At 35.3% G+C, this 14,685-nt stretch overlaps 1 protein-coding gene across 6 annotated transcripts in view; it reads right to left on the reverse strand.

Annotated features, from left to right (window-relative positions):
* LOC126278964 (muscle-specific protein 300 kDa) overlaps positions 1–14,685 on the reverse strand; it is a 1,270,985-nt gene that overhangs the window by 4,736 nt on the left and 1,251,564 nt on the right. For 5 of the 6 annotated variants that reach the window (XM_049979256.1, XM_049979254.1, XM_049979257.1 and 2 more), the window contains 6 exons: positions 12,106–12,144; positions 5,898–6,069; positions 5,556–5,756; positions 4,839–4,973; positions 3,828–4,109; positions 2,310–2,374 (listed from right to left, as the gene is read on the reverse strand). In XM_049979256.1, coding sequence (XP_049835213.1) covers positions 2,310–2,374; positions 3,828–4,109; positions 4,839–4,973; positions 5,556–5,756; positions 5,898–6,069; positions 12,106–12,144 — 894 coding nt within the window. The remainder of the gene's footprint in view (positions 1–2,309; positions 2,375–3,827; positions 4,110–4,838; positions 4,974–5,555; positions 5,757–5,897; positions 6,070–12,105; positions 12,145–14,685) is intronic. The other variant, XM_049979255.1, reaches the window with a different exon arrangement.

The raw sequence follows: 14,685 nt of genomic DNA on the forward strand, positions 1-14,685 counted from the left end.
TCTTCATAACTGCCATTTTCAAGTCATTGGCGTCATTGTAACGGTTGCCACTGAGGTGTTGTGTGAGGTGGAGGAACAGATGGTAATTGCTCTGCGCAATATCAGGACTGTAGGGTGGGTGGTCTGAAACTTCCCAGCCAAAACTGTCCAGCTAATCGCAGGTCTGACCTGCAGTGTGAGGTCTTGCATTGTCATGGAGGAGGACAATTCCCTTTGTCAGCATGCTATATCTTTTGTTTTGAATCGCTCTGCATAATATGAGAAACCCATGTTACATCTCCAGTTACGATCTGACTCAAGAAGCCATCACTTTCTTCGTGATAACTAGTCAAGAACTTCATTGCACACTCAAATCTTTGGTTTTTGTGGTCCTCTGTTAGGAGTTTTGAGACCCAATGGGAACACAGTTTCCTAAACTTTAGGTGTTCAGAAACAATGTTGTAAAACACTGATCTAGACACATCAAAAAATTCGTTAGAGAGTCCTTTTATTATGAAGCGCCTGTTCTCATGAATCCTCACTTCAGCTGACGCCACCAAATAGTCTGTAATCAAAGAAGGGCAACTTCATCATGGATTTTGTAGAGTCATCTTTGAATTCTCATACCCACTTACGCACTTTGCTTTCACTCATAACAGTATCACCGTACACTTCGCAAATCTGTTGATGAATTTCTGCAGCAGACAGGTTCCTTGCTGAGAAAAACCATATCAATGAGCGAACCTCACATGGCACGGGTGAGTTGATAGTCTTAAACATTTTGAAAGCACAGAACAGAACCATACAGGTTAGTTACAGAGCTGAAACTGAGCACAGTTGTTCCTGAGGCATGTCGGTACAAGAGTCATGCACTTGTAGCAGTATGCATGTGAACTACTAGTGTTTACAACAAAACAGACCTTACTTTAAAAACGCCTCGTATACTCGCACTACTTTGTCTATCATAAGCTATTTTGCTGCTAACATAGCAAAACTCCTGATATAATTCAAATACATTTCATTGCCCTTGTTTTACTTTGGTTAATCTCCATTTTAAAATTTCTTTTCAAGACACTATTTATTCTGTTATACTACTTTTGCAAGTCATTTATCACATCTGACAGAAACTACAATGTCATCATCAAAGTTCAAAGTTTTACTTTCTTCTCTCTGAACTTTAATTCCAAATCCCCCCACAGTTTGCTGACAGTACGGCCTGATAACAATGGGGACAGCCTACAACCCCATCACATTCACTTAATATACATACTGAATGACATCGAGGTACACTGCAACTCTGTCCCACTACCTTCTTAACTACAGCTGATCTCCAATATAATTCTACTCTTACAATTGCAGTCTGATTTCTGTATAAGTTGAAAATAACCTTCCATTTCCTGTATTTTATCCCTGCAACTGTCAAAATTTCAAAGAGAGTCAACATGGTAAAGCTAGAAATGCTATGCCTTTCTATGGCCTATTTTGCAGGATAAGCCATAAGGTCAGTATTGCCATGTGTATTCATACATTTCTCTGGAACACAAACTGATCTTCCTTGAGGTTGGCTTCTACCGGTTTTCCTGTTCTTCTGTAAGTAATTTGTCAATATTTTGCGACCATGATATATTTAACATTCTTTCAACTCTGATACATCTCTAAGATGAGACACACTTTTGTCCTCACGCACACATTTGGGCTATGTCATACTGCAAGTCTCAATACAACTCCAGTAATACATAAAATTATGGCTTGCCTCCGATGGATGGGTGAATTCTTTCTCAGGTCAGGATAAAATAATGACTACTATCTCCAACAGGACAATAAAAGTGGATTCAGTTGAGGCGACTTAGTGGTTGCATGTCTGAGAGAAAAGTGCAGAAACACAAAGCTAGTAAAATCTATTTGGTGTTGCATGTGTCCATGCATACATATCAATCAGTTTCAGATCAGTGTTTGGCTCTTCCTGTTTTTGTTTACTGACATATTCAGTAATCTGGCCATCAATAATCACCACAGCATAAGATTACACATCTTTTCAAACTTTTCTCATAATTATCATAACATGTTTGCTGGGCTATCCAAACAAAGGATAAAATTATGCAAGGTAACACATTTCCTCATTTTCACACATGTCCAATGAATAAACTATTTTCCCTTAACAAAACTGGTATTTGCTATATGGTGGTTACCTTCAAACATGAAGAGATACTTTCCTATGCGCATCTGGATATTAGCATTCTCAGAGTAATCTAAAATAATATTACAGCTGTAGTTATGCAAAGGTGCAGTGCAGTACAAGGGACACGACATGCTGGCTATTTGTCACCTACCTTCCTTGTTGCTGGTCACCATGCAATGAGACATCAGCTTGGCTGCTGGATGTCTGGTTCACAAGCTGTAGAAAAACAATAAAAAGTGCAGAACCAAATCAACTGTGCAAACACTAGATACATTACTTTTTAAACTGTGAAAGTTTCTGATATATGTTTTCTAGAATACTGTGCTTTGCAAGTGAATAATACGCTTGATCTATGAGCTCTGTAAATAGCTACCCTTTAAATAAGCCAATATTTTAAAGAAATTTTCTTCAGTCGAAAGAGCATACCTAAATTTCATTAAACTATATGATGTGTATTGTATAAAATAAGTTGCCCATGCACTCCACAAAACTATACACAATACAAGTAATAAGAATGGTACAGAAATCCATCAAAGTTCATATCAGGAACTCATATGTAAGACAGAAGAAAGAAATAAGATGAATGTGGGGAGGGGGGGAGAGGCAGTTGTAGAGGAGGGGAAAGAATCAATATATATTTATCGTAACTCAAATGCCTTGTTATGTAAGAGTAAGAGTGATATTAACTGTGTTACTCCGAAATATGAAATTGTTATCAGTTATTAAGGAATTTTAAGAATCTAGTATCTGTACCAGTCTATCATGTTAAACTACTATATTTAATGTCACAGTTTTAGCATAAGAGAAGTATAAACTGTGAAATGCATTGTAAAATTATTTTATTTAGCATCGCCATTTTTACCACATATGCTGTCACTGTGCAAGTACACTACTTTCCGAACAGTCTCCCTAGCTTTCTTTCATGTTCCCTCCCTCCCAGTCATTTATTCACAAAAAGAGGAATTTGAAGAATGAAACTGTAAAATTGACAGTTAACTGCTAATGGTTTTGTAGACTGTTATTACATTACGTTGCAATTTATATTCACCGGCTAGTAATAATAAGCCAGGGACATTTATTTCCACAAATCACTCTGAAAAAACTCTGATAAACAGATACAGTTCCCTGTGTAATAAACAAGGATAGTCACAAAAAATTCAAATACTATTCATACTAATTTAACTCAACATTACAACACTTTTGCATAAAAATGTCTCTATTTACTTGCCATAACAAGATAGGCTATTTAGTCCCTGAGAATGACGGTGGGGGCAATCGTCGAAAGTGTGTTCTTTTTATCCAAATTTGATGTGGCAAGTAAACCAAGAACTTTTTATGAAAGAACTATGTTGTGTAAAGTTTTACAGACTTAAACAACACTTTTCACTATGAGCAAATGAGTGTACTTGCACAGCTTATATTAAATAAGTGTAATAATAGTCAACCATTAATTGTGTAAATATTATGGACCACAAATCAGCCACTATTATTGTCATTTTTAGTGCTGTTTAAAAGAAATGAAAAATAATAGTAATGGTAACAATATTAATTAGAACAAAAGATTAGTAAGAGGGAGGCAAAATGACCTTTTGTCCAATTGGTAATGAAGTGAAATGATGCATATATTTTTTTTAACTCCTCACCCAAAAGAGAAAAAGAAGAAACTCACCTCCAAAGGCAAACTGGCCAGCGATGTAGCAGCAGTGGCTGAAGGCACTGGCGTACCCATTTCAGATGGCTCACGCCCTAATACAGCACCTAATTTAAGCACATAGACGCCTGTGAGACGTCTCAGTGATTGCAGGCGTAACCTCAGATCTGTAAGCCTGGCCCATGTATTGCTGCCAGTGTTCACACCACCCTCTTCCTCTGGCTGACGCAAAAGCTGGTCAGCCGCCTCTTGAAGCGACATTACTCGTGGTTCACAACGCTCAAGATCACTGCGCAGTTCCTGCAATAAGAAATATAGTAGTCAAATGAAACTGCCATGTCTTTTTTGGTGTTGCAGACCAAATAATACAAACAAATGAAACACTCATTAAACTTCTGAAAAACAATTTTAGAATGGAAACAAAATTGCAATAATTTTAAAAATTTACAAAAAGTGTTCAGTGCTTACGACCAGGAGAAAAAGAAAAACTTTGAGAATTATATTGAAAAAACAGAGTGAGAAACAGAAAAAGAAAAAGAAAAGGATGCGACTTCTTAGAAGTTTTTATTTGAAGCCATAATGCAAATGGGGATGCCAGAGGAACAGAAAATGAACTCATTATATCAATAAAATTATATAAGTTACTTTGCTCAAAAATGAGAGACTGGTCTTGACAGATGCAAATATTATTTGGCAGTGTACTCTACAGGTACAATTGTAGTTTATGACTCCCCATCACATACTCGATATTTTATATTCAGTTTTTCTATTTCATATTTCATTAAGCTTACTGATTTCATTCACTGAATGGTTTCCATGCTTTGTGGCCTATTAGAAATAAGTACATAATACATAATTTTGATTCTAATGTGTAACATATTTTATGACTATTAGATTATAGCTTTGACATTTGAGAAGTTGGTCACCACCTGGAATTAAAAGTCAATGAATTGTAAAATGTCAGCTATACAATTCCATTTTGCCCATTCCAACTACCAGAAATATAAATGAACAATGAAAATAACCCACCCTAAATTTGTTGTATTTAGCTTCTATCACAGCTGCATCATCAGCCAAGTCTACAGGCTCAGTCTGCCTGATGATATTTTCAGTTTTCTCAAGCCACTCTACAAGTTCTTCAATGATATGATGAAATTCGGAATTCTGAAACAGAGTGATAATACAAAAATTAAATTCCACTGTTAATTACATTCACGGAAGCCATGTCATCTATTTTTCATCAAAATATATATACATTCTCTATATGGCAGTTGCTCAAGAAAGTAACAATTTCAAATGAACATTAAATAGGCATAATGGGCTATTAAAAAAAAAAGTCAGGCCTATGGTTATATTTGAAAGTGAACACGTATTAAGATCCTCTCAATGCCAAGGCATTAGAAAGTGAACACATGCTTGGATAAGACAAAGAAAATGAATTACTTAATTTTTGAAGGAACTACCACATAATTCAACTCAATTGGTTTAGGGAAAATTCAGAAACCCTAACACTGGATCAATAGATGGAGATCTAAATTCCTAAATGTGAGTCCAGAGCCTTAACCACTGTACCATGTCACTCAACACCTTATACCCAGGTTGTCCAATTCAAAATGGGCACTACATGCTTTTATTTGTAAGTTAGTATTGGCTTCGGCAATACTCAAAATGGAAGGAACTAACAATGTATGTAGCTTCTATGAACAATTTTGATAACAATATAACAGAAAAATACACTCTACTAACCTCCATCAAAGCGACCTGCAGCTGAGCTTGCCATCTTGCAGCTGCTCGACACACAGCGTCCCAACGACTGTTTGTTGTTGCTAACCGTGCTCGCAGTTGTTCTGCATGTTCTATATCTTCTGTATGATCTGCAAGATGGCTGCCCACTATGTTGAGTGAAACAACAATGCTCTTGTGGCTGTCCAGATCCATTAGAAATTCCTAAAAAGAAATAACTGTCCAGTTACAAACCATCCTTTTATATCATTCACTTAAAAGAACTGCCATTAGAAAGGTTTTAACAGAACACTGACACAATACACAGACTAATTTAACCAGCATATGCAACCAGTGATATCTCACCCTATGGTCCTGTATTGTATCTTCCAGTTTCTCAATGTTATTGGGAGGAGAACTCTGAGCACTCTGTGTTGCTTCAGCATACTGCAGCCACTGTTCTAATCGCCATAAGTCATTATCCAATTGCTGCCAGTTACGTCGTGAGCAGAGTGGGCATGTCAGTCTTGTACTCTCGCTGTCAAAAGAATTAATTATTCATGATTATTGGTCAGAAAAAGGTGAAATTAATTTACAAACAATCTCAAAAATGAGAATTAACATTTAAACACTAATATAATTGTTTATTTCTTTTAACAAAGAAACCACTTTCTACAGAAAAAAATTAAATTAATAAGCTTTAATACTATCTTCCTACATTATTTACACCAGCTCAGTTTTCACTGCTGTTTTGTCACATACTGTGTTTATTATTTACGTAGGGTAGAGTAGCACTGACATTCTACCTCTATATACATATTCCAAAAGCCACATCATATGGCACAAGATGGAGGGTACCTCTTACTACTACTAATTATTTCCTTTCCTGTTCCACTTGTAAACAGAGTGAAGGGAGAACTACTATCTATATATGTCCGTACAAGCCCTACCAGTTCTTATTTTATGTTCAATGTCCTTAGATGAAATGGACATTGGTGGCAGCAGAATCATTCTGCAGTCAGCTTCAAATACCAGTTTTCTATACTTTCTCAACAGTGTTTCATGAAAAGAACACAACCTTCCCTCGAGGGATTCCCATTTCCATTCACAAAGCATATACATAATACTTGCATGTTGCTTCAACTTACTAGTAAAACTTCAAGCAGCATGCCTGTGAATTGCTTCAATGTCTTCCTTCAATACGGTCTGGCTGGGTCCCAAAAACTTGAGCTTTATACAAGGGCTTTTTTTTATAGAACTTCTCTGAATACACCAGAGTCAACTATTCACCTTCCATACAATCGTCCTTGCATGCTCATTCCATTTCACATGCCTTTGCAACATGATGCTTATATATGTAATCAACCTGACTGTGCCAAGCAGCACACTAAAATACTGTATTCATACATTACAAGATTGTTTTTTCTAATCATTTTTATTAACTTACATTCCTCTACATTTTGGGTAAACTGTTGTTCATGACACCAACTACAAATTTTGTCTAAGCCATCTTGTATCCTCCCACAGTCACTCAACAATGACACTTCCCATACACTACAGCATCATCGGCAAGCTATCACAGATTGCTGCTAACTCTGTCCATTACATCCTTTGTTTACAAAGAGAATAAGAGTGGTCCTATCACATTCTGTGGTACTCCTGACTAAATCTCCATCTCCCATGTATATTTAGAATGCCACTGAAAACAAAGTACTTGGCAATGAATAAGTGTGTTACATATACAGCCCCCCAGGCCATCAATGTCACCACATAGAAATGGATATGTTGTTCTTGAAGGTTAATGCCTTACAATATAATATGAAAATTGCAAGAGGAATTTACATGAAAGAGGCAGAACCATTGGTACATAGATGATACGTAACCAGCATTCAGCAGACAGAACACAAATAGAAAGAAATAATCTGTCACATGGAGTTACCGACTGCTGTATTATAAACACTAATAAGGATATACAAAGGAGGTGGAGGTATTAAAAAGAGCACTAATAATGTTCAAAAAATAACTGGAATTTTTGTGTTTTTGGAAAGAATTTTATTTATTCACCAATGTCACATCCTTGAAAGTAGTACCTGTCAGACATTATCCACTTGTAACAGCATTTTTCCCACATCTGGAACTCTTATCTACAAGACAGTTTTTAACTATACAGAGAACATGCTGTTAATTTCACCTATCCTTGTATAACAACATCCTTTTAAGCTTTACTTTATTTTCAGAAACATAAAAAAGTCACATGGGACACATCATGTGAATATACAGGCTCAGGCATCATTACAGAATTGTTATTGATCAAAAATTCATGAACAATCCTTGAAGCATAAGCAGGTGCATTATCTTGGCACAAAAGCAATGGATTGTTTTTCCGTAAATCTGCTCATTTTCCTTCGGACTGCTTCAAGCAGACGGCATTGAACTTTTAAGCAGAAATTCATATCCATCATCAACCTTGTGTGAAGAACTCATGGTGCACCAAGTACTTAAAATAGAACACAGTCAGCACAACTTTCATAATGGACTGCAACTATCGAGCATCCTTCGGTCTTGACGGTTCAGAATTCCATTGAACTGAGCCTTAGTTTCAAAATCAGCACCACTTCTTATGGTATATTTCAGTAGTTCTGCATTGTTGTTGGTTTTGTCTTGTGGATTAAGAGCAACTTGCATTTGATACTGATTTAATCAAAATTCAATAACAATTTTGGAACACGTTTTGTTGTCATACATTTCATACTCAAAACATCTGAAAAACTTCATGGCATGTTCATGTTCATGTTATCTGATATCCCATGATCTGTCAGCAACTTCTCTCATTGGGATCTAATGACTGTTCATAAATGTTTCTTTCAATCTTTCTGCAATTTCATTGGCTAACAATGTGTTGCAGTGTTCATATGCTCATCATCTTCAGTGCCTTCTTTGAAACATTTATATCACTTGTAAATCTAAGCCCTCGTTTTACTCATTGCAGACCCACCACAAGCAATATTTAACAGTTCTCACACTTTGCTGCTCTTTATTCCATTTTTGCACTGAAATGTAATACAAATACTCTGATCCATTTTTTCTTTTTTCAAATAAATAATCACCAATACTATTTTTTAGATAGTTGACAACAAACTAAATATTGGCTACGGTTACCACTGTACTGATACTTTTCAGACAGGTCTTATAACAAATGAAAAACTAGTGGAAATCAGGATAGCACAAGACAGGATATTACATAATTCCCGTAACAGTCATCTAAACATTTGCTACATAATTTAGAATAGCTTGCTTATTTTTCTTATTGCCAATGTGGTTTGCAAATATATTCGATAGTACATAGAAACAATCTGTAGCCCCACTGCAGTGAAACTGATAATATGTCTGAAGATCATTCAGCAGACAAGTTTACAACAGCATTGTAAGTCAGAACATTTTGTTCTCAGCTGCAGAAGCTGCCCCCCCCCCCCCCCCCCCCCTCTTTTCCAGATATAAAAGGGGCTACAGCATACAAGTGCATAGGCTGTCCAAGAGACAAAAAACTGTTTTGGATACAAATCATTTTACTGTTCCTCAAACTATTCACCTGCAAAACTTATTCACTTCTGCGCGTGTTCAAATCAATTCTGGAAACATTTATTCTACTCTGATGTTGATAGCTCAAAAACCTGGTTTTGAAAGGATCCAACAACAGCTACTTCAAATGAAGAAATCATTGTCCACACATTTTTTCTTTGCATAAGAGAACAAAAAAAAAAAAAAAAAAAAAAAAAAAAAAAAAAAAAAAAAAAAAATGAAGTCATGATTTAATCAAGTCAACATGAGCAACTAAACATTAATTAGTTGTTTTACTCTATCACATGGTCAATTGATTTATGTGCTATGTGATAGCTGGCAATATCAAGATTAAGAATTGTGTGAAATTTTCAGCTCTTTTACTTTATTTCATCAATGTAGTGTGGCAAACAAATTGTTAGTTAATTAGTTTCAAGATCCATGGAGCATTTTTAAGATGAATTATAATATTGTGGGATGAGTCTTTTTATATACATATCGCAAATTATTTTGCAAATATTTAAATATCATTCTTCCTTTTGAACCACAGTTGATTATTTACAACAAACTTCATACTGTGAACTAGTAGTGAAAATGCCTAAATCCTTAAACATACGTCTACAAGATTGTCATGGGTGAGCATCACGCAATATTCCTCCAGCATGTTTCTGAGCAATCACGCCTTTGCTTCTTTAAGATGAGTTACCCCACTACTGGATCAGTTCCTTCCTGTCTAATTGCAAACAGACAGTGCCCATCAAGCACACAAATACCGAACTAAAAACTGTATCCAAACATTTATCTGACTACAAACAAATTAAATGTGGTATACCCCAAGGATCAGTAATGGGACCCCTTCTATTCCTTCTGTACATTAATGATCTCATGTTGATGCACATAAAACATCATATTTGCAGATGACATCACAATTCAACTAAAAGAAGACAGCAATGAACAGTTACAGCAGTCAATAAAACAAAACAACTTAGCAACTGGATGTAGAATAATCAGCTTATAATAAACATTAAAGAAACCATTGCACTTAAAATTCCACAATGCTAACAAGGACATATTTATCCCACCCATCTCTATCAATGACGAACTAGTTGGTAACAGTAATGAAACCAAATTCTTAGGACTCTGGCTGCAGAGCAACCTAATATGAAATAAGAATATTGAATATCTCAACGCAGAACTGAGCAAAACAGTTACCTTCTTTGCTCACACAAATCATGCTCTCATGAGAAAACAGTAATGAGTGCATATCATGCCTATGTTCATTCTCGTCTTATATATGAGATCACTTTCTGGGGATACTCTACAAAGCTAATAGCACTTTAAAACTACAGAAAAGAGCCATTAGAATCTTGTTTGAGTGGAAGCCTAGAGACTCTTGTAAATCTCTGTTTAAGAAATCTGACATTTCCCCATTACCATGTGTATACATTATGGAAACCTTTTTACTCCTTGAAATAAATGTATTATGTAAGGACTGCAGACTCCAAAATAACTGTGATATACATGATCACTTTATGACACAAAACAGAAATTTAAATGTAACCTATTTTAACAAACTTCCTGAAAACATAAAAGCCATTACTGAGGTCAATACCTTTGGAAAATATCTTAAGTTATATTTACAGTATCACTGCTTTTACTTGATTGAAGAATATTTAAATTTATGAAGTGTGTTATATAAATACTTATGTATAACATGTATTATTGTAACCTTAAATAAGTGTGCCTAGAAAGAACTCTCAGCTGTATACATATAACATCACTTAAGTTGTTTTAGGAGTTCCAAATTTGCTTTTTCCAGTTTAACAAAAAAAAAACAAAGAATTTTGAAGTTTCTAGCCTATATATTATTTCCCCACCATTAAGCAAATTATCACTGGAGCATATCATTAAGCAATAAGTATTCTACAGTCCTGTAAAGCAATGATGGTGACATATCTAGTTTTCCCAAGATAAACATATGATCATTTTCATGAAGATACTTCATGAATGAATCATTTCTGTTGATTCTAGTTCATTTCTAACAATCCATGCCATTGACTGCTGGTCAGTTTTGTCTCCTGTTGTATTGTAGTACACATAATTTACATTTCCTGTGTTAAATTTTTAGAATATTTCCTAACAACTGATGTGAGCCTGTTTTTGAGATTAAGTCAAATTGTGCAGAATCCATAGAGAGCATAACTTTATCACAGTTAAGAAGTTCATACAGAACTGATTGTCATGCATTTTTCGAAATGACTAAGGGTGTCCCATCACACAGCAAGTCACATGTCAGCCAGTCCTCTGCAATCATTTTGTGCAGAGCTTTGATGTGACCTGAAACATCTACTGATTTTGGTCAGCCTACACTACATTTAATGCAGATGGGAGCATGACCATAATAAATGTCTGCAAACTACTTGCAAAGTCTTTTCTGAAGGTGGTTGACCACTGTAAGTTGAATGAAGGAATAGAAGGATCATAACAAAACCATTTAGCAAAATTTTTTATGTGAAATTTCAATTTTTCAGAACGTTATTTCTTAAACATTCACTGTAAGCGAACTACTTAGAAAATTTCTGAGCTACTGTTGTTTTAATACCAACAAATATCAATATTTTAAAACAATAGTAATTTCACATTTAAATAGTGGCATCTAAGGGTTGTTAGTAAAAATTTAAAAGGTGGCCCTTACAATACCTTGGCCACAAACAACCAATGGATGGAGGACTATCTACAAAATTTGTCCATCGCACTTCCCAACATCATTAAATTGTCAATACAAACAGTAATGTATCTGTGATGACAAGAATTAGGTTTCTGTGGTCCCTAACTTTTAATATGGCTTGATAATCTATAGTAGTGAATGCATGAAATTTCCTAATCTCACGACAATTAATTTTGTAAGTCGCAAAAAAATGTACATTATGCAGTTTGTAGTACAATGCTTAGCATAGATAATACATTAGACATACTTATCCAGATATTCTATAGTTAGTAAGGAGGTCCACTTAACTGTTCACAGATAAAATAGTAAGCCTCAGCAAAGGTAGACCTGCGAAAAGACAACAACCATAAACTAGAAAGTAAGAAAGACCAAGTCCCGTTTATACTGAGCAATGCAGCAGCAGCAAACATGCAAATACAAAAACAATTTAATGCACTACACTGTCTCTACAGAATGGTATACAGGTAAAGAAGAAGAAAAAACATTGCAGCACACCAGGTTTTACCAACAACACTGGATTAGATTTTGGGGCGCCAACATATGCAAGCACACTCTTTTTATATAAAAAAAAAAGCACCAAAAAATAGTTCTGCACTAACAACAGGAATGGGAAAGAAGTATTTGATTAGAAGCAGACAATATAATGAATTTATGATTGGCACACCATGGTCTTTTAAAGCATAAATCATCAAGAAGTTGGGCAGCTTTGTGAATTGAGAATGATAATGCATGCTTGTGACTATGCAGTTATTAAAGAGGCAGAACTATATTCCAGATGACATTCAAGAGGGATGTAGAGAAAAGGAGTTTCATCAAATAAATATGATGAAACACAGTTTACAGAATTTATTTTCTTGTCTGAATTAAGTGCAACTGGGCACTTCCTGGGAAGTTCTAATTATATTTTGATAGTGAAAACATGTTGCTTATGTAAAAAGTTATTTAAATCTAAATATCTTTGGTTTGTTCTTTAAACATTTTTTATATCTAAACAGCCACAGAAAGGCTTCTAATACAAGGCAACTCTCAGATATAATTCACTGCCTTCTCTACTTTTGATTAATCTCACGAGCATAGCATAAGATTAATTACAGCAACAAAAGAAACACAAGCAGTTATCATCTGGGAGGTCCCTATGAACAATGTACCTCTTTATTAGGCATCATCCTACTAGAAGTGGTAAGTCTTTCTCTTGCCACAAAAGCAGCTACATGGGATAATTAAAGTGAGAATTCAGTGTAATGACGGTTGAAAACTACGGTCAACTGAACTGTGAGTAAAAAATTTCTAGGACCAATCAGGTACCAAACACTTGACTTTTTGATTACTCTCTTGGTGCTTAGAAATTTATGAAAATAAACCACATCAGTTTAAGACATGACAAGTAAAGAAACATTATTCTTATGAAACTGTGAATCTGGTAGGTGGGACCTGCTTCTGTGTACACCAGCTTTACCCATATGGTTTTATAGGGGGCATTAAATAACTATTTCCCTAAAAGAAGAAACAGGTAAATTATTTATTGAGAACAATCTTCCAGAAATCTTCAAATGCGATGGAGTAATCTCCAACAAATCAAATGTCCCTCTTTGCCATCCATAAATGATTAAGCATAAGCAGACATTATTTAAATAAAATTAAGGAGAAAAACATTTAGTCCATTATGTCATTGATTCTCCAAATGCTACACGAAAGAAATTGCATGTCAAAAGCTATTAAAATACTATATCCACTTATGGAAAGAGACATATGCCTCACACCTAGAATATTTAAATTTCGCAAAGAAATATCAGCATAAAATTTCCTTTAAAATCAGTTCTGTACCTTTTAAAACAATGGACCACAGGGAAAAGATGCTGTAGAGTATCAGTTTCACACTGACCGTAATAGACACAATCACAGTTTTACATGAATGTGTCACTACAAAAGTTTGCCATATACCACGAAGAAACAATTGTTAATGCATGGCTTTGAAGGTAAGCATTTGATAGTTCACTGTTCAACCCCCACCCTCCCCTTCCTGCTCAATCCCATTCATTTTCAGCATGAGGGAACATCTTTTCAAAAAGCTATCATTTATGTCACCTTTCATTTGTTCAATGTCTATGGTGACCTGATTAGCATACAGCAGAGAGGAGGGGGGGTGACACCTTTAAAATGTCTCATTTGTTTGTTGTTCCAATTTCAATGATCAGTGTGCTATGAATCCATGTTAGATGCTGCCTATCATATGTCAAACAATGTTATCATACAATGCCGACATGTGCACTATATGCTCACGACCAGTACTTAGTAACAGAATGTAATTGCAAAATAGTATCATAAATAGCATATGGACTAACCTTTTTTTTCCAGATTACTTACAAGTTCACTTTGAACACTCATTTAATTCACATGCTGAAAGAACAAGAATCTTCCAATAATGTACTCAGGAAGAGAACACTTTGCAGCTAAAACCATTCTTTATGGAACATATGCAGGAAATGTGCCTTGCTTCAATATCGCTACAATTCTGCCAACAACTGATAATTCAACAGTATTGTCAATACTATCAGTAAAAGGAGTATAGTAGTAGTAGTAGTAGTAGTAGTAGAAGAAGAAGAAGAAGAAGAAGAAGAAGGAAGCCAAGACAGGGTCGTGACAGCAGTAGCAATATCAACAGCGGTAGCAATGTAAGCATCAGCACCAACAGCAAGTAAGAAGAAAGCTCCACACAGACTAAACTAACAAAGTAGGCACCTTTAAGTAAGTAGTCAGTCCTTCACCTCAGAGTTAGTTCTGCAGTGTTTTGTGGATTATAGGTGCACCTTCCCCCTTCTCAGGTATACAAACAAAAGCTTATATTTGAGTACATTAACCTCTCTTTTA

Source organism: Schistocerca gregaria, chromosome 6 (genome assembly GCF_023897955.1).
Source record: "Schistocerca gregaria isolate iqSchGreg1 chromosome 6, iqSchGreg1.2, whole genome shotgun sequence".
Classification (NCBI taxonomy): domain Eukaryota; kingdom Metazoa; phylum Arthropoda; class Insecta; order Orthoptera; family Acrididae; genus Schistocerca; species Schistocerca gregaria.